At 45.6% G+C, this 22139-nt stretch overlaps 4 protein-coding genes across 8 annotated transcripts in view; 1 reads left to right on the plus strand and 3 right to left on the minus strand.

Annotated features, from left to right (window-relative positions):
- LOC121640417 overlaps positions 1-22139 on the plus strand; it is a 1195287-nt gene that overhangs the window by 569316 nt on the left and 603832 nt on the right. Inside the window, exon 14 of the mRNA XM_041986139.1 lies at positions 17785-17789. Within this exon, the coding sequence (XP_041842073.1) occupies positions 17785-17789 (5 nt within the window). The remainder of the gene's footprint in view (positions 1-17784; positions 17790-22139) is intronic.
- LOC121640416 (muscle M-line assembly protein unc-89-like) overlaps positions 1-22139 on the minus strand; it is a 442453-nt gene that overhangs the window by 121785 nt on the left and 298529 nt on the right. The window lies entirely within an intron of this gene.
- LOC121640438 (platelet glycoprotein Ib alpha chain) lies at positions 1935-11633 on the minus strand. Its single transcript, XM_041986189.1, has 6 exons — positions 8702-11633; positions 6867-6962; positions 6604-6795; positions 6381-6476; positions 6110-6289; positions 1935-3708 (listed from the first exon to the last, which is right to left on the minus strand). Exons 1-6 carry the CDS (start codon positions 8861-8863, stop codon positions 2413-2415), a joined length of 2022 nt encoding a protein of 673 aa, XP_041842123.1. The 5' UTR covers positions 8864-11633; the 3' UTR covers positions 1935-2412.
- LOC121640418 (kinesin-like protein KIF1C) overlaps positions 11924-22139 on the minus strand; it is a 37373-nt gene continuing 27157 nt past the window's right edge. For 2 of the 3 annotated variants that reach the window (XM_041986141.1, XM_041986140.1), the window contains exons 19-28: positions 21485-21579; positions 20108-20191; positions 19182-19362; positions 19011-19083; positions 18825-18923; positions 17104-17265; positions 16736-17017; positions 16573-16662; positions 13419-13644; positions 11924-13331 (exon numbers count right to left, since the gene is read on the minus strand). In XM_041986141.1, the coding sequence (XP_041842075.1) occupies positions 12517-13331; positions 13419-13644; positions 16573-16662; positions 16736-17017; positions 17104-17265; positions 18825-18923; positions 19011-19083; positions 19182-19362; positions 20108-20191; positions 21485-21579 (2107 nt within the window). In that variant the 3' untranslated portion in view covers positions 11924-12516. The remainder of the gene's footprint in view (positions 13332-13418; positions 13645-16572; positions 16663-16735; positions 17018-17103; positions 17266-18824; positions 18924-19010; positions 19084-19181; positions 19363-20107; positions 20192-21484; positions 21580-22139) is intronic. The other variant, XM_041986142.1, reaches the window with a different exon arrangement.

The following is a 22139-nucleotide window of genomic DNA, read 5'->3' on the forward strand; positions in this document are numbered from 1 at the left end:
CTTTGTTCTGCTGTTATGTCTAAAAGATATAATTTGATCTAATTTCTTTGAGTTGTTTCATTTTCTTTGTTCTAACAATGTGATTTAATCTGAGGATCTGGAGGAATTTTTACTCTGTATCCTGGTTTTATGTCTCCATGTTAGTGTTCTAGGAGTGACTGAGCTGAGGAATAACAGTTTAGTCATTTCATATGAAGGGAAGTGATATCAACTCTTCACTGGATCAACTTTACTTTATTTATAAAGCAACAACTGAAACAAAGAGCTGAAAATAAAATGCTTTTAATAAAAACAAAACACAAAATACAATAAAAGCAGATTGAAAGACAATAAAACCAGTAAAAAAGAGGATAAGAACAGTCTCATGTTGAGTCGAAGGCCTGGGTGTAAAAACAAGATGTCTTTGGATGATGTTTCAGGATGGATGGAAGAATCCAACACACCTGCTGGTCCTTCAGATGCAAAGTTTGAGAATAAAAAAACAGATGCAACAATAAATAAAGACACTTCCATCTGCAGACAGCAGAGAGGAGGCCGAGTTTCACCGAAGCACCTCCAGCTTAAAGCACCGAGAAGCATCTGCTGAGGCAGCAAATTCAGGTGTAACACCGAGCATTGTGGCAGACTGAGAGCTAGGTGTTTATGTTCTGAAATGTTAATGTAATGAGTGCACAGCTATCCTGTGATTACTCAGCCCTCTGGTTTACGGCTTCAGTTTCATTCTGACCGGATTTCTGTTTCTATTTGACTGAAACTTTTGCTTTTACTCTCCAGTTGAGTCAGTTGCTTCTTCACAGGTTGTGTCATCTCCTCGTCACCAGGATCATATGTAACCTCAGAAAATACCTTCAACACTCCCTGACCTCATTGTGTTTTTAATACTCTTTTGTTGTTTAATTGTTCAGCTCTTTCGGCAACTTAAGTTTTAATAAATGAGCCAAATAAATAAATCTAACATTGAGAATACATGTTTCAGTTTCAGCGGCAGGTTTTTATTGAAGTCTCTACTTCTGGACGGGCAGGTTGAAGAACCTGTAATAATCACATTCATCAGTAAGCACCATGTAAAGTACAAACCTCCGTCTCATTTAGCCTCGCCGTCACAGATGGAAATCCACACCATGTTGTCCTGCATGTGTTGATTTTACCCACGATGCATCATGCTGTACTATTCTAAAAATATTGTATTAAATATCTGTCTCTGACTAGCATGTGTGGATTCTGTTGAAAGTTAAAAACTTAGTAATGGTGGTGGTGAGTTTAACTGGAAGCCGGTTCAGATCAGACAGAGCCAGTATCTGTGGGCTGTGCTGATTATCAGCTCTAACCACAACTAATGACATACTTTAGAAGTGATCTGTTCATTCCCTCCAGATGCATGTGGAGATACCGACCTCTATCATAACTCAGTGATAAGTACTCGCTGAGTTATGAGTGAAGGTCGGGTATCTCCACAGGTAAAGGTCGACTCTGGGACGTTTGCAGGCAGGACACCGGTTTTTCTTCCTGTTAGACTTTAATGTTCAAGAAACATGTTTAACGTGAGTTATGCTGAATCTTCCGCTTCCTAGCTAAAATATTTATAAAAGTATATTGTACAATCTCTCTTTGGGATTTGCTAAAATGATGTCAAATGGAAACTTGGAGCAGGTTTAACTATTTCAACCATTTATTTATTCATTGTTTTTGTTTTTTGTTTTGTTTTTTTTAGTAAAATGAACCACAACACTTTCAATGACAGTCAACTTAAAGATTTTCTGATACTTGGCTGGTCCTGATTTGGATATTATGAATTAATTTAAACTTTAATGTAATTTAATTTAATTTAATTTACAGACAAATCAATTCAATCTAAGCTCTCTGACAGGAAGTGGCTTCATCATCATGTCCAGGTCTAAATAGAGGTCTCTTAGCAACATAGTAGTGATGGTGATGTTTTTATGATGAAATGTGATAAATAATGCTGTTATCATGGATCATTGTGGATTTACCAGATAGAGTCTCTGGATAAAACAACATTTAGTGGCTGGATTGTAAACCTCCTGGACGATGTTCTCGGGGAGATCTGGACTCTAGCAGAGTTTTATACATTGAGATCAGCAGGTAATTAAAATCAGTTTGGTTTATAGAGGGGTAAAAAAGATGGTGTCATCTGCAATAAATCAAACATTGACGCTGAACATAGATGTTATTTGTGGATGGAGAGTCTGGTATTAGTTTTGCATGAGCGCGCCTGCTGATCTGATGTGAGTTACCAGGAGCTACGCTAAGCCTGATGGACAGCAGCGTGAAGGAAGCATCAGACTGTACGAAGAGTTTCACGCTTAATTTATTAGAAGTTATAAATGTCATCAAACTAATGTTGACACATCTACCAACAAGTCATCTGCTTAGCTCCTCCCATTGATGACATCACATTGCTGCCTCATCATCCGGGGGCATAGTCACTCCCCAAGGCATGCTGGGTAAATAATGTGCCAGCCACTCCCCCCAGCTGCTCCTTGGCTCCTCGTCTGCCTCTCGTCCTCCTCTTTTTACCTCCCAACCACCCACCACCCAGTCTAGCTCCTCCCTTCCTCCCCCTGCCTCCTCCCTCTCCTCCCTCAGAATCACGCTGTAACGCTTTTTGGATCCTCCTTCTCCTCCTCCTCCTCCTCCACTCCACTCTTTATTCCCCCCAACTCTCCTCCTGTCTCCATCTTCAGCTGAGACCTCACACTCCTCCACCACAGTCCTCCATCCTTCTATCTCCTCCTCTTTACTTAACAGCCGGTACACAGTCTTCCTGTACACTCCCCTCTCTTTCCTTCCTTCGTCATCTCCTTCTTTCTCTCCTCCTCCTCCTGTTGGTTTCAGAGTAATGACCTGTCTTTCACCTCCTTCCTCTCTTCCTTCACTTTCCTCCTCTTTCTTAAAGGCATCTCCTCCCTCCTTGTGGACAAACAGAACGGAGCGATACAGCGCCACCACTCCCTTATCCTCCTTCCTGCTGTGCATCAGCAGCATCCCTCCTTCCCTGCCTGCACTCCTCTTTGCTATCCTCATGTTCAGAGGTTTGTAGACCTTCTTGTACCAGACAACCAGCTTCACTAAAGTCACCAGAACACACACCGCTGAAGCCACACACAGCAGCAGACACCCGGCAAAAAGCCAAACACAGAAGACCCCTGCAGCCCCCACAGAGCTGACCCGGACGTGTCGGTGGACGCTGGCGGGCTCGCTTCCCTCCCGTGAAGGTGTGGAAGACATGGACGAGCTCACGCTGGATGTGGTGGTTGGCTCGGTGGTGACTACCTGGAGTTTTGGTGTTATTGGAGTTAAACGAACAAATGAGGTTGTCTCGGCACGTTTTGTTGTCAGATCATGAAACCTGACTGATGACTTCTCTGTTTTTACTTCTGACCATTTAGAGAGGCTGGTGAAGGTGTGGTACCAGGACCATGTCACCACCTCGTAGGACCCTGAGTGCAGGACTGCAAATGGGGTTTGTAAGGTTGAAGGTTTAGATAAAGAGCTAGTTGAAGGGATAGGTAAAGATGTAGAAGAAGGTATAGTAGCTGCAGCTGTGATCTCCTTGTAGGGAGTGATTGTGGTCATCAGCAGGTCGAAGTCTCCAGTTGGAGAGTATGCCGTTGAGGGTGAACACAGATCAGATTCTTCCAGACTGATGACGGGTGTCCCTTTGTGCTCCAGCGGCGAGTCACACACCTGAAAGCAAAAACACTTAATTATAGCTGCTTTAAAGCCAGAATCAGAGCTGAAAAACAAACTGTCCACATTTCTGAGTAACTGTCCAGTCATAGTTCCTGGATTTGCTTGTAAGGTCTTTTCCAGGTGATCTTTTCACCCCATCGCTACGTCTCTGAACACTTTGATTCGTTATGGACATGTCTCCAAGGAAGCAGGTTTATGTTTGCAAGGACAAGTTGAAATTTCCAGCTTACAGGAAGACACAGAGATCTCTGATCTTGTGTGTGTGTTTCCAGGCAGGATGTTTTTCCATCAAAATTGAAAATAAAAAAATAGAAAATGTGTAAAAACTGTTGTAGGTTTGTTTTTGAAAAGTGACAAATAAAAGCGTTTTGTCCTCATGGGACGTGTAATAGTCAGAAATCGGGTCCCAATGTGAAGTCATCTAAAAACTCCACCTTTACACACATTTTTCCTGAACTCATGATGCTGTTACTTCACCTCTACCTTAACCCCCAAACCTGCCGGCAGGTACAACAATGATGAATTACAGTGTTCATTCACGATGCGTTGGTAACACATCGATAATGGTTGAACGCACTCATGATTAATAAATACAGAAGTCTGTTTCTCCTCCACATTAAGGAAAGTTTACAGGACTGAAAGCTTCTCTAACACAACGTCTGGGAGTTAAACCGTTGATTCAAGTGATGTTAAAGATCGCTGAGCTTCCAGAGGTGGAAGAAAATGTTGTCCAGCTATAAACAGATGTCCCGTAAGCAGAACATCAAAAATAAATATTAAAAATGAAAAATAGAAATATGTATTTTCCTCCCACCACTGGAAAGCTCAGATTCTTGAGATGTGAAGGATGTTTATGCTAGTCCAGGCAGGGCTTGACACACACCAGGATACACAACTGTAGTTGGACCACGCAACGTATGCAGCTTGTTTCATTGGAAACAGGGACGTAACTTTTTTTAACCACCACATGGACGCTCGCAGCACACAATAACAAACAATGCTGCTGTCCACGGTGCTGGAGGAAACAACGGGGTCGATTATAAGGTTCTTTTAAAGAGACATCAGAATATTTTTTGGAAAATTCAGTGTAACCTGAAAGTGAAGTATTTTTAGGGCTCTGCCTTAAAGTATCGGCTGAATGTCTTTACTGGAGCTGAAAGCATAGCTGCCCATAATTTAAACCCTGATTCCAGGCTGCAACCAGAACTGTAGATTCAGAAAACCGGTCACCAAAGTGGTTTATCTATAAAGCCATGCTGTCCTCCAGTAGCAGCAGAAACACTCCTTTACATCAGCAAGGTCCAGGAAAAGTAGTCCAGTAAAATAGTTGCTGCACCACACATCTTCCGTCCATAAAAGCCTGTTTTAGGAGAAAATGGAAGGATTTTAAGGGGTTAATATTCTTAACATTACATGAAAGGAGTCCCAGCTGCCTCGGAGCTGCTTAAACATCAAACTGGACGCTACCGTTTTCTTCAGGCAGAGTGGGAAAGGTTCAGGTTTCTCTAGCGTTTTGGATTTGTTTTCTTTTTCCTGTTAATGGGAAAGTTCTGGTTGTTTTTCCTCAGAGGTTACTGCTTGGGACAATTTGGTGTTTGTTGTAGTTTATTAGTATTTTCTTCCCTCCCTAATAAAACCAGCTGGTGTTGTAGTCTACATGGTTGAAAGCCTGATTAGTCACCTATGTGGGTAGTTCCCTCCATGTTTACATGCAGCATACATACACAAAACATACATGCAGCAGAGACAACTTCCAGGTCACATGACTTCTCGCAAATGAAAAGAACTCAATCAAAAAGAGATGCTTGTTATTGATTTTTGTTCTAAATACAGATAAAAGATAACTTTTCATTATAAACAATTTCATGTTGGTCTAGGAAACAAAAACAGGAAAATCAAACTGTCTAAGATCAGAGGATCCACGGGTTTGAGTCCATCCCTGACTTTCATAGCGTGGTATTTTATTTCAAGCTCATGTCGAGGTTCAGAAACATGACTGATGGCAAAATACTGATTTTTCTTTAGATTTGCAGCCATCAAATGCACAGAAAAAACAGTTTTTGGCTCACGTGAAACGCGTTTGATGCAATAAATAATAGAAGGAAAATTTAGAGTCTGAAGTGTTAATTGGGCTTTTTAACAAAACGTAAGACTAACAAAAACTATTTGCATATTTACACAGTTTATTATTATTTCAGAATTATTGTAGTGCCAAGCTGTCCACCAGGGGGCAGAAGACAAGAATCAGGTTAGGGTAAAGTTTCAACCATGTGGTGATGCAGTAGGACTCTGTATCAAACATGATGCGTCAGGCGCTTTATCAGGTTATGTCACCTGAAAATGTGACGTAATAAGTCAACTTTCATTTTTCTGATCACATCTCTCTGGGACTCACCACGCTCTCTACATCACCCTTTATGTCTTTGCCATCCCGGACGTAGACGTTGAGTTCGTTGTCTTCGAGGTATCTACGCAGGTATGAAAGGGAGCAGGAGCATGCCCAGGGATTGGCTGAGAGGTAGAGGTATGGCACTTCCTCCTTCTGGCTGAACCAATCATCTGGCATCACCTTGATCTGAGAAGACAAAAGCAAACGTTCTCCGGTTTTCTAGACTTTGACAGCTGGCGAAGGAATCTGCAGCAGTTTGCTCAGATTTGTTTTCCACCTGGTTGTTCTCCAGGTAGAGGGTTTCTATGGCAGCCAGGGGGTGAAGCATGAGGTCAGGAAGCACCGTGATGTGATTGGATGTCAGGTCCAGGATCTAAACAGATGGACAGGCAGATGTTAGTCAATTGAGAACTTGGACAGTTCAGTCTTTTACATGTCCTCTTCCTACTCCAATCTAGTCTTCATTTCTGTCATAACAAGGTTTCCATGGCAACACTGACCTCCAGCTTGCTGAGTCCAGAGAAGGTGTCGTTGCTGAGAGAAGAGATGGCGTTGGAGTTCAGGTAGAGTTCGGTCAGAGAAGGACAGGCTGAGAAGGAGCCATCGGAAAGGGACGTTAGACGGTTGGATCCCAGCCAGAGGACACTGAGGGTGGGCAGGATCGGAGTCGCGGTGAGGGTCACCTCTGAAACCTGGAGAACCACATCAGCACCCATCACTGCTCTGTGTTTAATGACTGTCTGGGTAGAAAATAAACACACACCTGGTTGGCCGTGAGGTCGATCTCATAGATCTCTGGAAAGATCTGGAAGGAGGTCCAGGACAGAGAGGAGAACAGGTTGTTTGGAAGCACCAGAACCTGAAAACATGAGAATATGTAGAGATGTGATGTTTCCTGTCACAATGTTCCCGTTTCGCTCTGAAACAGGAAGTCTGTGTCTCAGCTGCGGTCGCCACCTGTCAGTCAAATGCTGACACCCACACCGCCTGAGCTGCTGTCTTATCTCCGAACTGGTCCGCGGTTCCAACCCTGCACGCCACAGATAGCAAGAAAATCCAGTTTCAGGATGTTCCTACAGACCTGGGATGTTTTTATAAAACTGTCAGTTGAAGTTATCAGTCGTGTCTGTGTGGTGACACGTTTAAGTTTAAGTCAGGACCACCTTCTAGTACCGGGTCGTCCTCTTCATCGGGTCCACCTTCTAGTACCGGGTCGTCCTCTTCATCGGGTCCACCTTCTAGTACCGGGTCGTCCTCTTCATCGGGTCCACTTTCTAGTACCAGGTCGTCCTCTTCATCAGGTCCACCTTCTAGTACCGGGTTGTCCTCTTCATCAGGTCCACCTTCTAGTACCGGGTCGTCCTCTTCATCAGGTTCACCTTCTAGTACCGGGTCGTCCTCTTCATCTGGACCGCCTTCTAGTACCGGGTCGTCATCTTCATCGGGACCGCCTTCTAGTACCGGGTCGTCCTCTTCATCTGGACCGCCTTCTAGTACCGGGTCGTCATCTTCATCGGGACCGCCTTCTAGTACCGGGTCGTCCTCTTCATCTGGACCGCCTTCTAGTACCGGGTCGTCATCTTCATCGGGACCGCCTTCTAGTACCGGGTCGTCCTCTTCATCTGGACCGCCTTCTAGTACCGGGTCGTCATCTTCATCGGGACCGCCTTCTAGTACCGGGTCGTCATCTTCATCGGGACCGCCTTCTAGTACCGGGTCGTCCTCTTCATCGGGACCACCTTCTAGTACCGGGTCGTCATCTTCATCGGGACCGCCTTCTAGTACCGGGTCGTCCTCTTCATCGGGACCACCTTCTAGTACCGGGTCGGACCTTTTTAATCCTGGTGTGATAGATGAAGCAGGTGGTGGAAACCTTCCTCAGAGGTTTTCTCCATATTGACATGACAGCATCACACAGTTGCTGCAGGTTTGTCGGCTGCATCCATGATGAGAATCTCCCGTTCCACCACATCCCAAAGCTGCTCTACTGGACTGAGATCTGGTGCTACACTGTGGTCATAACAATACTCAGACAGGCTGTGCTGCATCCTGGTCCAGACAACTGCTGCTCTGGATGTTTTCTCTTCTTCAGACCAGCTCTCGAAACCCTGAAGATGGTTGTGGGTGGAAATCCCAGTAAATACTCAGACAAACAACCATGTCACGTATGTTCAAATTCTTTTAAATCTTTCTTCCTCATTCTGATGCGCAGCTTGAACTTCAGCAGGTCGTCTCCACCACGTCTACATGCTGCCGCGTGATTTACTGGTTGGATATTAGCGGTAACAGGAAGTTGAACAGGTGGAGCTGGTTGTTTCTGTTTAATGTCAGGCTGGATTCATTACTCATTTCCATCTCTGTGTTTATAGCAATCTGTAGGTTGGCGTTTCATTACATTTTCCTGCCTTTGATTTGTCTCCAAAGAGTTCCTTCAGACTTGCTGATGATGAACGATTAAACAGATAAACTTTTTCAACCAATGAGACCCAGGCTGGTGTTCTTTCATGACTGACCCACCTCTGCTGGTCATGTTTCCAGTTGTGTTCTAACTGCAGCTGCAGCTCAGGTCCAGTTCTCAGTTCCTGGTCCTGGTCTTACCTTGGTCTTGAGGTCCAGATCTGCTGGGACGTCACTGAAGCCGGCTGCAGTACAGTTCTCTCTTTGTCGGCCATCCTTGTCCGTGTCGCTGCGGCAACCGTCCACTGCTGCAGCCATGGTAACGTGGGACATGAGGAGGGTGAGGAGGAGGAAGAGCTGCATGCTGAGCGGGTGGAGGCCGGATGGAGGTCTGAGTGGAGAAGTGAAGGAGAGCAGAGTTCGTTCTGACAGCTGCTGAATCAGGAAGTCAGATAAAACTCTGGGTCCAGCTGGTCTTCAGATATCCACTGTGTTTTCTGAGATCACGGACTTCTTTAGACGAGCAGACATCCGGCCATCAGTGGAGGCGGGATGATCTTCAGTGGAAATAAACAGATATGGAAGTGGCTCAGTTTGCCTTGTAAATACAAGTTTGTCTTATGTGTGTAACAACCTGAAGATGAAGCTGATATAAATAAGGTATTTTAGTTTTATTGAGGTAAAACAACCTGTATAAAAGTAACGCTCAACTAGTGTGTTCTAAAAAAATTAATACATTTTTTATTTTATATATATATAATTTTTTTTGTTGAAATTCAAAACTTGTCTCTTCAGGTACAAGACCCACTGAAGGTGGAGGGAAGTTGGTGTTAGAACGATCGCTGTTTTAAAGAGGTTGGGAAGCTTTATAATGTAAACAAAACTGAATCCAGTCATTTCCAAAACCTCACCCACTCTTATTTAATTCCCAGTAGAACATAAAGAACTTATCAGAGGTTTTAAAAATTATGAGCTCATTTTGAATCTGATGGCAACATCACATGTAAAAGGTTGGAACAGGGGAAACAAAAGGCTGGAAAGGTCATTTGTACAAATAAAAAACATACGCAGGTCAGTGACATAAAGAGGAGCATTTTAGATGGAAAGATGGACTATTTTATAAAAACAAATTTGTAAAGACTTCAGAGAATCAGAAGGTATCTCTGTGTGCACGGGGCAAAGCTAGATACTGGCGATCTTCTGCATTACAAGCAGACATGATTCTCTACTGGAAACCACTGCATGGATTAAGGAAGGCTTCCAGAAGCCACTGTCTGTGCACGCTTTCAGGGAAGACCTTGCAGGTTTCAGCAAGACTATGCTGAACCACTCTTCAGATTGAACAATATCAGCCACCATAGAACAGGAGTCCCTGAGTAAAGACACAGGGAAGGAGGAAGTGAGTCATTTTTGTGCTTTTTACTTTTATTAAACGGTTTATTGCCATCATGTTGTCTGCAGGTAGAGCCTGAGATTGGTTCCTGATACAACAAAAACAACAACCACCCAAAACAAACAGAAAAGCAACTGAGGGGGCCAATAGAAGGAGGGCTACACCGTGATGTCATGTCCAAATCCGTGATGTCACAGATTACATGTTTGTGATTGGAGTGGAGGTTTAACGGGGGGGAATGAGGGAAGGGGTTGATCGATGGAGGAGACCTCAAGAGTGTTCTGGAATTCCGTGGAGATAGGGGTTGCCATGGCAACAACCCCACAGGCCCCACCCATCAGACCTCCGAACAACAAAACTAAACACATGATTAGAAGAAAAGAAAAAAACAAAACAAAATCAGGTTTATAAAGAAACTTAAGATTATAATTTTTAATGAACTAATAAACACACACGCGTCCGACACATCCGCGCGCACACACACACACACACCGACAGCGAAGAAGCTCCCTTTAGCAGCATTCATAAAAACCCAATAATAATGAAACTTTATAATGAAGAGATAGACGACGACGTCGCAAACCGACAGCTGGAGGAAAGCAAGCAGCCAATCAGAGGCCAAGCTGGAAAAAAATCAAGAAACAAAAAAATTAAAACAAACAAAAAAAAAAGACAAAACGTGAACAAGTAAAAAGCAAAACTCAGTTTCCCATCAGGCCCGGCAGCAGGTTTCAAGATTGTCCTGTGATTGGTCGATTCCACAGACAGCAAAACAAAACAAGTATGATGTCATGCTGTTCCGACCAATCACCATCACCTATGTATTTGTCATCATCATCATCAGGGTCTTTCTCCTCCCATTGTTAAAATAGAATGCTTTGCTCTGAGTAGGCAGGGTCTCCCAGTTACTCCTGACAGCAAACACATTGCCTCATAGGGCAAAAAAGGGGAATTTGTGGCGTCTCGTTCATTTCATCTTCAGGATTCTTTTTATTTTCAAAAACAGGTCCAGATTAACTGTCCGGAAATCCCAGAAACCACTCCAACGAGGAGTAGCCACAATTCCCAGCTTCCTAATGCATCAGGAAGGCAGCAGTGTACAACGTAGCGTCAGATCCGTACAGCAGGATTTGAACATTGCGTAGAAGTCTGTAGTCTCGTTTTCCACATCTCCGTCTCCAAACATCTCATTTGCTTCACCGTCGCTCCCGCCACACAATTCCCAAACTTCTCCATCTTTCCCTACATACTTTCCTTCATCCCCATCTTTCCCCACACCTCCCATCATGCGTTCTTAAATCACTCCCTACTTTTTCTATGATTGCCAGAGACAGTGAACTCACCATCAGCACATTTCATGTGTTTTAAAATAGATTCATCTTCAGAAAACATGAACGTCAAAATACACTTCAAATATACACACACAGCTCTTTGACATGCGAGTCTGTCGGGTAAAAACAATTCCACGTCCTCCCCTTCCTCCACCTTAAAAACATCCTCAGAGTAGGAGGCTTCTTTGGTTCTTAGCGCTCATGAAAACGTCCTGCATAGAAAACAGCTAATTTTTCTAACTTAACCCTTAAAACTCCGCCACATCGCTTCTACCATCACCAGCGTCTCAGGAGCGGTGGTGTGTAGCTCTGTGGGATAAATCCACAATGATCCATGATAACAGCATTATTTATCACATTTCATCATAAAAACATCACTATCACTACTATGTTGCTAAGAGACCTCTATTTAGACCTGGACATGATGATGAAGCCACTTCCTGTCAGACTTTCCACCAATCAGAGAGCTTAGATTGACGGTAATGTCCAATCAGGAGCAGCCAAAGATCAACCAGTGAGCAGAAAGTTCTATGTGTGTGTGAAAAGAAGAAAAATAATGCTCCTCTATGGCTGGAATAAAGCCAAGAAGACGTTTCTGATGCACGGTGGCGCCACAAAGCAGCTGAGCTGGAGTTGGTTTAGTGAGGATAGCAGGTAAATAGTAGCAGGAATAACTGGAAATGAGGAAAAAGTGGAAAAGTTCTGTTAGTAATAAATTCTGCTTTCTTCTTCTGGTCGGCCTTTATGCTGCTATATCTATTCATACATTCATTTTACATCATTTTAGCCTCAGAATCTGACAGCTGAGGCTGGAAACATCATGTCGGATGCTGGCTGGGGTTAAAAAGGTTTAGCTTTTACAAATAGTTTTAGTTTAGAAAATAAAAAGGCAGGGAGTTTTAAGGGTTAATCACATTCACTTGCCATTTTTCCTCTGGAAACATCAGCTATCCTCGTTCTAATCCGTTCGTAACACGATATAAATCAGGCTGCGCTAACTAAAAGCTAACGGCTAACTGAAGCTATTGCAGAGGCTGTCTTTAAGAACCAGCTTCATCCGGAAAATCCCGCCCTCTTTTAGGATACCAGCAGCTGGTATGTTTGCTAATCAATATCTAATAAACATTGAGCCTAATCCACAGACTGACAAAGAAAAAAACATCAGTGTTGCTATGGCAACGGCTAACCTGTGCAGACGTAGAAGCTTAGAGCAAACGTGCGCACACGCACATACACACAGACACACGGCTTATTCTCTACAGCATGAGGATGGCCCCGCCTCTCTCGGCCAATCAGACGTCAGACGGCGTCTCCCTGTTGTTTTTGAGGTCCGGTGCGCTGAACTGCCGTCTCATCCTGGGCGGGGTGGTGAAGCCCCACCCACCCGGCACAGGCCCCAGCCCCATGAGCATGTCAGGGGGCAGCTGAGGGACCCCAGAGCGCGGCAGGCTGTGGTAGCTGGGGTGAGGTCCTGGTTGGAATGGTGCATTGTGGGGATTGAAGTAGGGGTGGTGGTGGTGGTACTGGTAGTGCTGGTGGTGCTGGTTAAAATGGAAGCCTCCATCTCTGTCTCTGTCCCTTCCTCCTCCTCCCCTCCTTTCTCTCTCTCCCCCTGGCCCAGGTGAAAACCCCCTCCTCTGTCTCTGCCGCCCCTGATGCTGGCTGTTGTCGTGGTTACCGTTTCCAGGGGTGGAGCTGTCCAGAGAGTTGCGGCGGTGGCGCCGCTGGTAGTTTTGGTTGCCTTGGTTGGGGTGGAAGCTGCCCTGGTTACCCTGATTGCGCTGTTGCCAAGCACGATGAGGGCTTGGTGTGCGCATGGGAGGGGGTGGAGCTTGGAAGGGGAGGGGTAAGAGGCCAGGAGCCTGACCCTGGAGGGAAGGTGGAGGTGAGGGAGAACTTTTACCCTCTATTCCTCCTCCGTTCTCTCTCTTCTCCCCACCTTCTCCTCCATCCACCAGACCCAGAGCCTCCAGGGCAGCGCTGGCTGGTCCCCATGACAACCGGTGGGCGGGGTTACTCTTAAAGGGGAACTTCAGCTTGCACTCCTGGGGAGGGATAAAGCGGCCGGTACCTGGGAGGTGAACTGGGACGGTGGGGGAGTTCTGAGCTGCAGGGTGAAGAAGAAGAAGGCGGGTTTGTGACACATGCAACATGAAACGCACCCCCCTTCCCATCACGCACACCCCCCACTGACCCTGGTTCGGGTTCTGTCCTCGCAGCTTCTTGGTGATGTTCTGCTGTTGCAGGTTCAGGATCCTCTGCTGCTCCTGCTTCAGCCAGCGAAGACGCCCCCTCCTGAACGCCGGGTCCTCCTCCATCAGACGCTGGACTCGCACCTCCGGCACGTTGGGGCTGTCGCCCGCCCCTTCCCCGTCTCTCTGAGGTGATTCGTCAGATTCTCCGTTCATGTCATCGTCCTGCTAACAAGAAAAAAAAAACAAAAAAACAGATCCTGAGACAAATTTTTTAAACCCAGGATTCTCTCATTTTATCCAGAAATTTATATCAATAAAAAACATTTCTCTTCGTAGCTACAGACGATCTGTTTCATAGCGACATGTCAGCCATTTTGGCCCCTAACCGTCTGGGGTGGACAGATCGGAAAACTGATCTGAGACGACGTAGCAGCAAGACGCAGCTCCACTGAAACTTCTGTCGACAATAAAACTTCTATCTTTAAACTAGTTTTTAAAATGTGATGATAAACCAGTAAAACCAGAGTCTTGATAAAAACAGTAGCACATACTTTTTCTGCGTATATTAACGCCACGTTTAGTGCAGGAAGAAATGGGGGATTCTAACGAAAGTGCAGCTAGAAAGAAAAAACAGTCTAAAAACAGAACCTAACACCATCTTTCCTATTGGTGGAAAAATATTACAAGACAACACAATGCCTTTGGTTGCCCAGGAAAAGATGCAGTTGTGGGAATGATCTAACAAAAGCAGGATGAAGTGCTGTCTCCAGGTGGACAGGTGGACGAACACACCCTGGAAATATCCAACCCGTGTCCTCTGTGTCTTCTAGTGGACAGGAACTGGTTTCTGGAGGGTAAGAAATAGTTTATGTGGCATCTTATGGTGATAATGGGTTGTTTTTGTGTGACTTAGGTCCAGTGTGTTAACACAGGATCAGATTCATTACAACCATTACTCAGGTAGAAGTTTAGATACTGGAGTTTAAAAGGATTCTGTAGAAGTCAAGGTTCTTACTCAAGTAAAAGTGTAAAAGTACTGGTTTCAAAACTAATTAAAGTATAAAAGTAAAAGTAATGTAAGGAAAAATGCCATTTAGGACACAAGCTACAGGGCCTATAGTGCACAACCCCACCTCTCCAAAACTAAACATTATCTTAAAGGTCTTAATGAGCAGAATTTTATATTAAAATGTTAACACTAAAAATCTGGGATGCTATGGGCTAGTAAAGTATAGGTACCCAAAACCTCCACTTAAGTACGGAAGCACAGTATTCTTGTTATTTGACACCTCTGGTCAGGATGAGAAAATAACTGTAAAATCACACCAGAGGTCGTCCTGCATTAACGCTGAGATATAACGGTTAAAAACAAACGTAGTCAAAATCAGCCCCAGAGGGTTAACAGTCCAGCTACAGACGTAAAGATATTTAGAACAGTAATACCATGAAAGGTCAGTAGATGGCAGTACATTCTCAAACAGGAGCACAAAAATGTAATAAATAAAACTAGTTTTTTTTTCATTTTCATACAGAAAACAAAGCTTCCTCAAACCAGAAACGCTGTTGATGAATCTACAAGTTCTAAACAGTAATTCAGTCCAGATTTGAACATCTGTGTTGTTTGTCTGGTCTAAATCTTGTCTAAATGGTGAAATAATTATATTGTTTTGTACAAAATTCACTCAGGATTCTAAACTAAGGCATTGCAATTTTTTTATATAATTTTATACATCTGTTTTTATAAATTACCTTCAAGGTCAGTGACTGAACACACGACCCAGCTCCTGGTCCAGGCTCTGGTCATTTCACGCATTGACTACTGCAACTCCTTACTGGCTGGCCTGCCTGCATGCTCAGTTAAACCTCTGCAGATGATCCAGAACGCAGCAGCACGTCTGGTCTTCAACCAGCCCAAAACAGCTCATGTCACTCCGCTGCTAATCGCTCTCCACTGGCTTCCAGTTGCAGCGCATCAGATTTAAAGCTCTGCTTCTGGCTTACAAACAATAACCCAAACGGCTCCGGTCTACCTTCACTCCTTAATCCAGAGCTACACTCCCTCTCCACAGTTACGCTCTGCCAGTGAAAGACGCCTAGTGCTCCCACCACAAGGTGGCACCAAATCAGTAGCTAGACTCTTCTCCTCTGTTGTTCCCCGGTGGTGGAACGATCTACCAAACTCCGTCCGATCCGCAGAGTCCTTATCCACTTTTAAGACCAAGCTAAAGACTCAGTTGTTTAAGGAGCATTTCCACATTTAGCTTAACTAAATGAGTCAGAAAGATTTGTCCAGCTTTTTGGCTCAAACAAGTACTGAAGAAGCTGTGTGCACTTATGTCCAAGATGATATTGTGTGATGAAATTGTGATCTTGTATTTAAAAAAGAAACAAACAAACAAAACTCCCTCTAGCACTACCATGACAGCACCTGGTCCAACTGGACTCCAGCAGTCTGACTACAACTTAATGATGACGTCCCATCTTGTTTGAATTCATGCTTGTGTTGTTCTTACTCTCAAATGTAAGTCGCTTTGGATAAAAGCGTCTGCTAAATGACTGTAGAATAGAATAGAATAGAATAGAATAGAATAGAATAGTCCTTTAAAAAAACTTCTAGAAAGCGTTGTTTAATATTTTTTCCACTTTTTTGCTGTTTTTTTCACTCACCTTCGGTCCAGATAAAAACTACCAAATAAGTAGTTATTGAATAAAGCTTTAAAATAAATTAAAAAAAAGAATAAAGCTAAGAGATGAGGAGTCAGCAGGATGAAGGTAAAGCTGCCTTTCTTCCAGCCACAGAGGGCCAGCACAGGGACCTGTGGTCTATGCAGAGCCAGGATGTAAAACAGCTGCTGTGTTGATTACTCAGTACGTCAGCGTGCCCCGCTCTGGTTACTCCTCTTATTCAAACCACGGCTTCTCCCATGTCTACATGTAAGCTCTGTACCAACGTCGCTCCTCTAGCATCATTTTCAAAAACCCGCTCAACTTCTGGCTGGTAAGCTAGGTCTTAGGTGGACAGCTGTGCGTCTTCAGGACTTGACTCTCATTCCACCGGTGGACAGATCTGGCTGATTATGTGAGTCTACATTAGCCAGTCCCTGCAGCATCTGGTACGGAGCGAGGAACCACGCTGGGATCAGCAGGACGTACCTTCACGGGTATGATGCTCTCCATCTTTATCATCCTGTCCCTCAGCGCTTTGATCTCCTCGTCCTTCATGTTGTTCTGCAGCTTCACCTCCTGCAGGAGACGCAGACACGTTTCCATCAGAGGGAGTCGACGTTAAATCCATTTCATCTGCAGGAAAACTCACCTCCAGGATGTCTGTCAGTTTATCAATGTGAGCCTTCAAGTCGTACACTTTTCCTTTCTCCCCTCCCTCGCCTGGCTCTCCTCCTCCACCTCCTCCCTCCTCAGTGGGGGGGCTCCTCTCCTCTCCGATGCCCACGGTGTCGCAGACGTCCTGGGCCACGGCCCTCCAGCTCTCCTTCTCGTTGGAGTCCTTCTTGGCGTACATGCGGCACAGCTCCTTCATCTTGACGATGGACAGCGCCTCGATCTCCTGACGGGAGTGCCGGAAGTCTCCCAGCGCCACCTGGAGGGGGGGCCACAGAGACAGACTGAGAACAGAAAACAAGCTGCATCTGAGCGACTGCCTGCTTCACGTCGTGTGTTTAAGACCTCGTAGCAGATCTCTTTGACGGCTTGCATGCGCAGGTCTTCCATGGTGACCCGTTTGGGGTCTTTGCTGATCCTCCGTCTCTGAGGGATCTGATAGACTCTGAGGGGTTCCCTCCTCTTCCCGCTGCTGGGGAGACCACAGCGCTTCACTATGGTCTGCACCTGGAAACACAAAGCTGAGTTACCCAAGTCCACATCCAGCCTGATTCCTTTCACTGCTTCCACAAAAACATATTCATGCTTCATCACATCTGATCCCTCGAAGACAAACTTCTGTAGCTGCCTGTAGAGATCAGAGTTCAGGTTCACATCCTCCAATGTCTGCAGCCACGGCAGGTGAACAGTCAAATTTATAACCATGAAACCTTCCTGCTTTATTCCTCTCATTAAGACTGATCGCTTTCTATTTTTTAATATGCAAATTGCTTATTATATAGCTATAAAGACGCTAACCTGCATGTTTCTCAGAATACTGAACTAAAGTGGCTCAAAGTCCTTTTTGTATTTTGTTCAAAGAGTGAAGTCGAAGGTTTTTACAGAACGTATAGTTTTTGGATATCTCTGTCTTATTTTTGACTTTTTCATGAGTCTGAAAGAAGTCATGTTGAGAAAAAAAAAAGATCTAAAAAGTGACCAAACTGGGTTTAAGCCTTAAAACTGGAACTAATGTTAAGTCTTTAGTTCCAGTTTTCCTCTAGTGGTGCTCCATGACTGGTTCTCATTCAGTATTTTATCACACTATTATTTTCATGAATTTCTCTTTTATACAACCGGATAAATTACTGTATACATAAGGACACTTCAATAACTGCTAATAACTAAACTAGATCCTCTAAACCCTCAACATGGACTTCAGGATCAGTTCTCCAGGATCTTCAAAGGACTTTCCAAAGTTCATCTTTGGATGTTTCTGCCTTTTGTTCCGTTACCTGCCAGATGATCCCACACTGCTTCAATGAAGCCCAGCTTCTGGGGAGGATCCCTCCCTCCATCAGACCTGTTGAAGTCCGGGTTCTGGGTAGGGTCCTTCCCTCCATCAGACCTGCTGAAGTCCGGGTTCTGGGGGAGGATCCTTCCCTCCATCAGACCTGTTGAAGTCCGGGTTCGGGGGGAGGATCCTTCCCTCCATCAGACCTGTTGAAGTCCGGGTTCTGGGGAGGGTCCTTCCCTCCATCAGACCTGTTGAAGTCCGGGTTCTGGGGAGGATCCTTCCCTCCATCAGACCTGTTGAAGTCCGGGTTCTGTGGAGGATCCTTCCCTCCATCAGACCTGTTGCCACTGACCTTCAGTCCAGTTCTTGTGTCATGTGACCTACTTCAGCCTTTTCTGGCTTCTTGACAGCCACGTTTCCATGGAGACTGTTTCTGATGAGGCTTCAGCCAGAAGTACATGGACCAGCTGAAGGTCCAGATGCATCTCTCAGGTCCTGGTTCAGGTCTTTGGGAATCACCTTGTTGGTGCTAAAATCCTGTTTTCTGTCTGATCTTTGCTGGTTTTCAGGTGAAACTAAAGAAAATGACATGACTCTGAGTTTGGTCTCTCGGTCCTCTGAAAAGTTCAAAGACTGGACTGAAAATTAGGGAGAAACTTGGAAAGACCTTCAGGGACCTGGAGAACTGTTGATGAAGACCCCTTGGATAGTCAGAAATAAGTCTTCTGTTTGGATCCCTAACTCGATATTAGCTGTAATGTGTGAACTGGGGACACACAGGGGCACCGACCTTGTTGGCAGGTAGCTTCTCTCTCAGCGAGGAGATCAGCCTCCAGCTTTCCTCACAGGAGCGTTTATCGGAGTCGTCACCGCTGTCACTGTCTGCATACTGAACACAGACATGGAGAGTTCAGATAGTTAAGCAGGAAAACCAGCTGTGGTCTGGCAGATAAGGTGGTAAAAAGCAGACTCCCACCAGTCTGTGCTGCTCCAGCAGCAGGTCGGCCTCCTCTTTCTCTTTACGGTACTGGATCTCCACATCCTGCAGCCTGACACAAACCAGCCAATCAGCATCAATGGAAACTGTTATCCAGTGACTGATGCTGCAAAGCCGAAGTTTAATGAGGTAAAATGAGGTAAAATTCACCTCTTCTCCATCTCCAGCTTGATGTCGATGCCTTGCTTCTCCAGCAGCTCCCTCTGAGCGTAGTTCCAGTCCTCCGGCTCCTCCTGCTGCTCCGCCGTGGCGTTGCGCTCCCTCTCCAACCTCGCCTGCTCCGGGTGGTTAAACCGGAACACGTGGTTCTTCCCCATCACGATGCGGTTACCTAGCAACGGAGAGAAGGAAGTGATGAACGCTGTCTTTACTGTAAAGCCTGAAGTGGTTTTAAAACTCACAGCTTTACTCAAAGATGCAGGGACTCTCTGGTCTGGTTAATCTGCTGATCCTAAACTCTCCCTGCAAGCCCTCTGAAGAGTTTGTTGTAGATTTTATAAAGACGTTCCTCAGCTTCATGAGAAGCATCAGAAAGTTTGTTTTATAGCGGATGTTCCTAAAACAGCATCTTTAAGAAAGATGGATCAGTTACAGCTCCATCTTCTGCCTCTGATCCAGAACTGCTCCACGGGGGTAAAGCTGCCCTGACCTCCTCCTCTAGAGTCACCTCCTCCTGCTCTTCCTGAGCAAACAGGCATTCCCAAACCAGGAAAAGAGCCTAATTCCTCTTACAAGTCAAAGATCTTTCCCGAGGCCTGAACAACTTCAACTGGCTCCTTGCAATGCAGACAAGTGGAGGTTCTGGATAACACAACCCGGTTCCTGATGGAAGTCAGCATCCAGCAGAACTAAATAACAAAGATCCAATCCTTTACAAGTTCTGTTTAAAAAGGATTTTAGCCTTCTTAAAGTCCACAAACAGGAAGATCTGCCGAGGAAGCTCCTACAGAAGTAAAGAACGACTCTTTGTCCCACAACCAGAAGAAAGATATTTCCACCTGAATAAGACATCTGTGTATCTACCAGACTCTCTTCTGTCCAGCTCCGTGATGCATGCGGTCTGAGAGGATTCTTACCTTGCTTCAGGACCACAGCTTCGGTGATCTGCTTCCCGTTCACGTAGGTCTCAGCTCCCACCAGCGGCTCCAGAGTGACGACCACTGCGGAGAGACGGAGGACGTCATCGCCTGAACATCCGGACACTGACCAGCTCTGAGCTACACTTCAACTTTCATTCATCTGCCTGCATCACCATAATCACCATGGTAACGAGAAGCAGAGACTGTTAAACGATACCTGACAGATTTCCAGGCAGCTTTTACAGGAAGAGAAGAAGAAAGAGTCACTCAGTGAAAACATAGTCGAGCTCAACATTTCCATTCAGACAGGACTTGTGTGACTGGCAGGGCAGAAAAGAACCATACCACTATGTGAACGGAGGGACACAGAACTTCCATAATAGCAGGGCTCCGTGCTGGTTCCTGAACCTACGTTTGGACCGAAAAACATGTCGGTGCGGAACATGGCAAGTCACTTCTCAGCTGGAACTAAAATATAGTGGGTAAAGCTCAAAGAGGACATGTCCACTGGACAACCTCCGTAGCAGCCACCACAGAAGAAGCCAGCAGAGTACCTCCTCTCTCACCTGGTCCACAGAGGGAGACGGCAGGATGACTACAGACCATCTGCTTTAAATAAAGTTCAGATAGACTCAAGCAAACGATGGAATCATGCATTTAGAGGAAAACCTGAAAGTCGTGCTGTTGTGTTGTCTGGCAACCAATTTATATATCAATAGGTGATATATGTAAGCTTGTTCTGACGTTTCTACCGTATTTAAACTTCCTGGGTGGATGTTTTTTACCCTGGTTGGTCGACTGAAAAATGAAGAATGAGGTTTATTCTTATTGTGAACAATTGAAAAAAGCTCAACATCTGAAACTCAGGTATGGAAGGAGGTTGGAGGGAGATACAGATGTCAGACCTGCAGGGAGTGCTGTGACCTGTAGGGGGTGCTGTGACCTGTAGGGGGTGCTGTGACCTGTAGGGGGTGCTGTGACCTGTAGGGGGTGCTGTGAGCTGCAGGGGGCGCTGTGACCTGTAGGGGGTGCTGTGACCTGTAGGGGGCGCTGTGACCTGTAGGGGGTGCTGTGAGCTGCAGGGGGCGCTGTGACCTGTAGGGGGTGCTGTGACCTGCAGGGGGGGCTGTGAGCTGTAGGGGGTGCTGTGACCTGTAGGGGGCGCTGTGACCTGTAGGGGGTGCTGTGACCTGCAGGGGGGGCTGTGAGCTGTAGGGGGTGCTGTGACCTGTAGGGGGTGCTGTGACCTGTAGGGGGGGCTGTGAGCTGCTCGAACACAGTTTACATACAAACTGTCAATCATCAGCTCAGAAGTCAGGACACACCGACTGCATTCGCCCAATCAGCTGTCAGACAAACACACAGGCGTCTCACCTTCCCCCTGCTCGTTGGTCTCACTCACAAAAACACAGTGGATCTCCTTTATGAAGTGACCCGACAGTTTGATGTCCACGTCCTGCTGTCCAACTCTGAAAGACACAAACCTGGACTTAATGACACACTTTGATCAGAGACGTTTAAACCAGCTGCAGTGGGAAGGTTGTTCGGCTGCATCGGAGTTCACACAGAGCTGAGGATTCACACTGAGGTGAAACCAGAACAGTCCGTCCTGGTTCAGCCCGACCTCCGGGTGTCTTCCTGCTAGTCCCACAAGAAGAAAGAAAGTCGTAAACTTACCTGCAAGAAACCTGACATCAAAACTTCCACCACTTAAACAAGTTCAAGAGATAATAGTTAGAGTCCTGACAGGAAGGTAGAGTTCTTCACTCTGGATCTCTCACCGTACAACCAGGTCCCAGCTTCAGGTATCAGACCCCCTCTCTACCTTCACATCATCTTCCTGATTAATCTTATAGCAGGTCTGGCTTGGTGACCCTGATCCATCCTCTAGTCCTGCTGCTAAAGGCCGAGGGGGACGTCCCATGATGCACTGGGCTCCTCTCTGCTCCCTTTACGCTCCGTGTAGAAACATCTGACATTGTTGTCATTTATTCTTTTCTCTTCTTCTTTCTCAGCAGGAATCCCTGGA

Source organism: Melanotaenia boesemani, chromosome 5, assembly GCF_017639745.1.
Source record: "Melanotaenia boesemani isolate fMelBoe1 chromosome 5, fMelBoe1.pri, whole genome shotgun sequence".
NCBI classification, from domain to species: Eukaryota; Metazoa; Chordata; class Actinopteri; order Atheriniformes; family Melanotaeniidae; genus Melanotaenia; species Melanotaenia boesemani.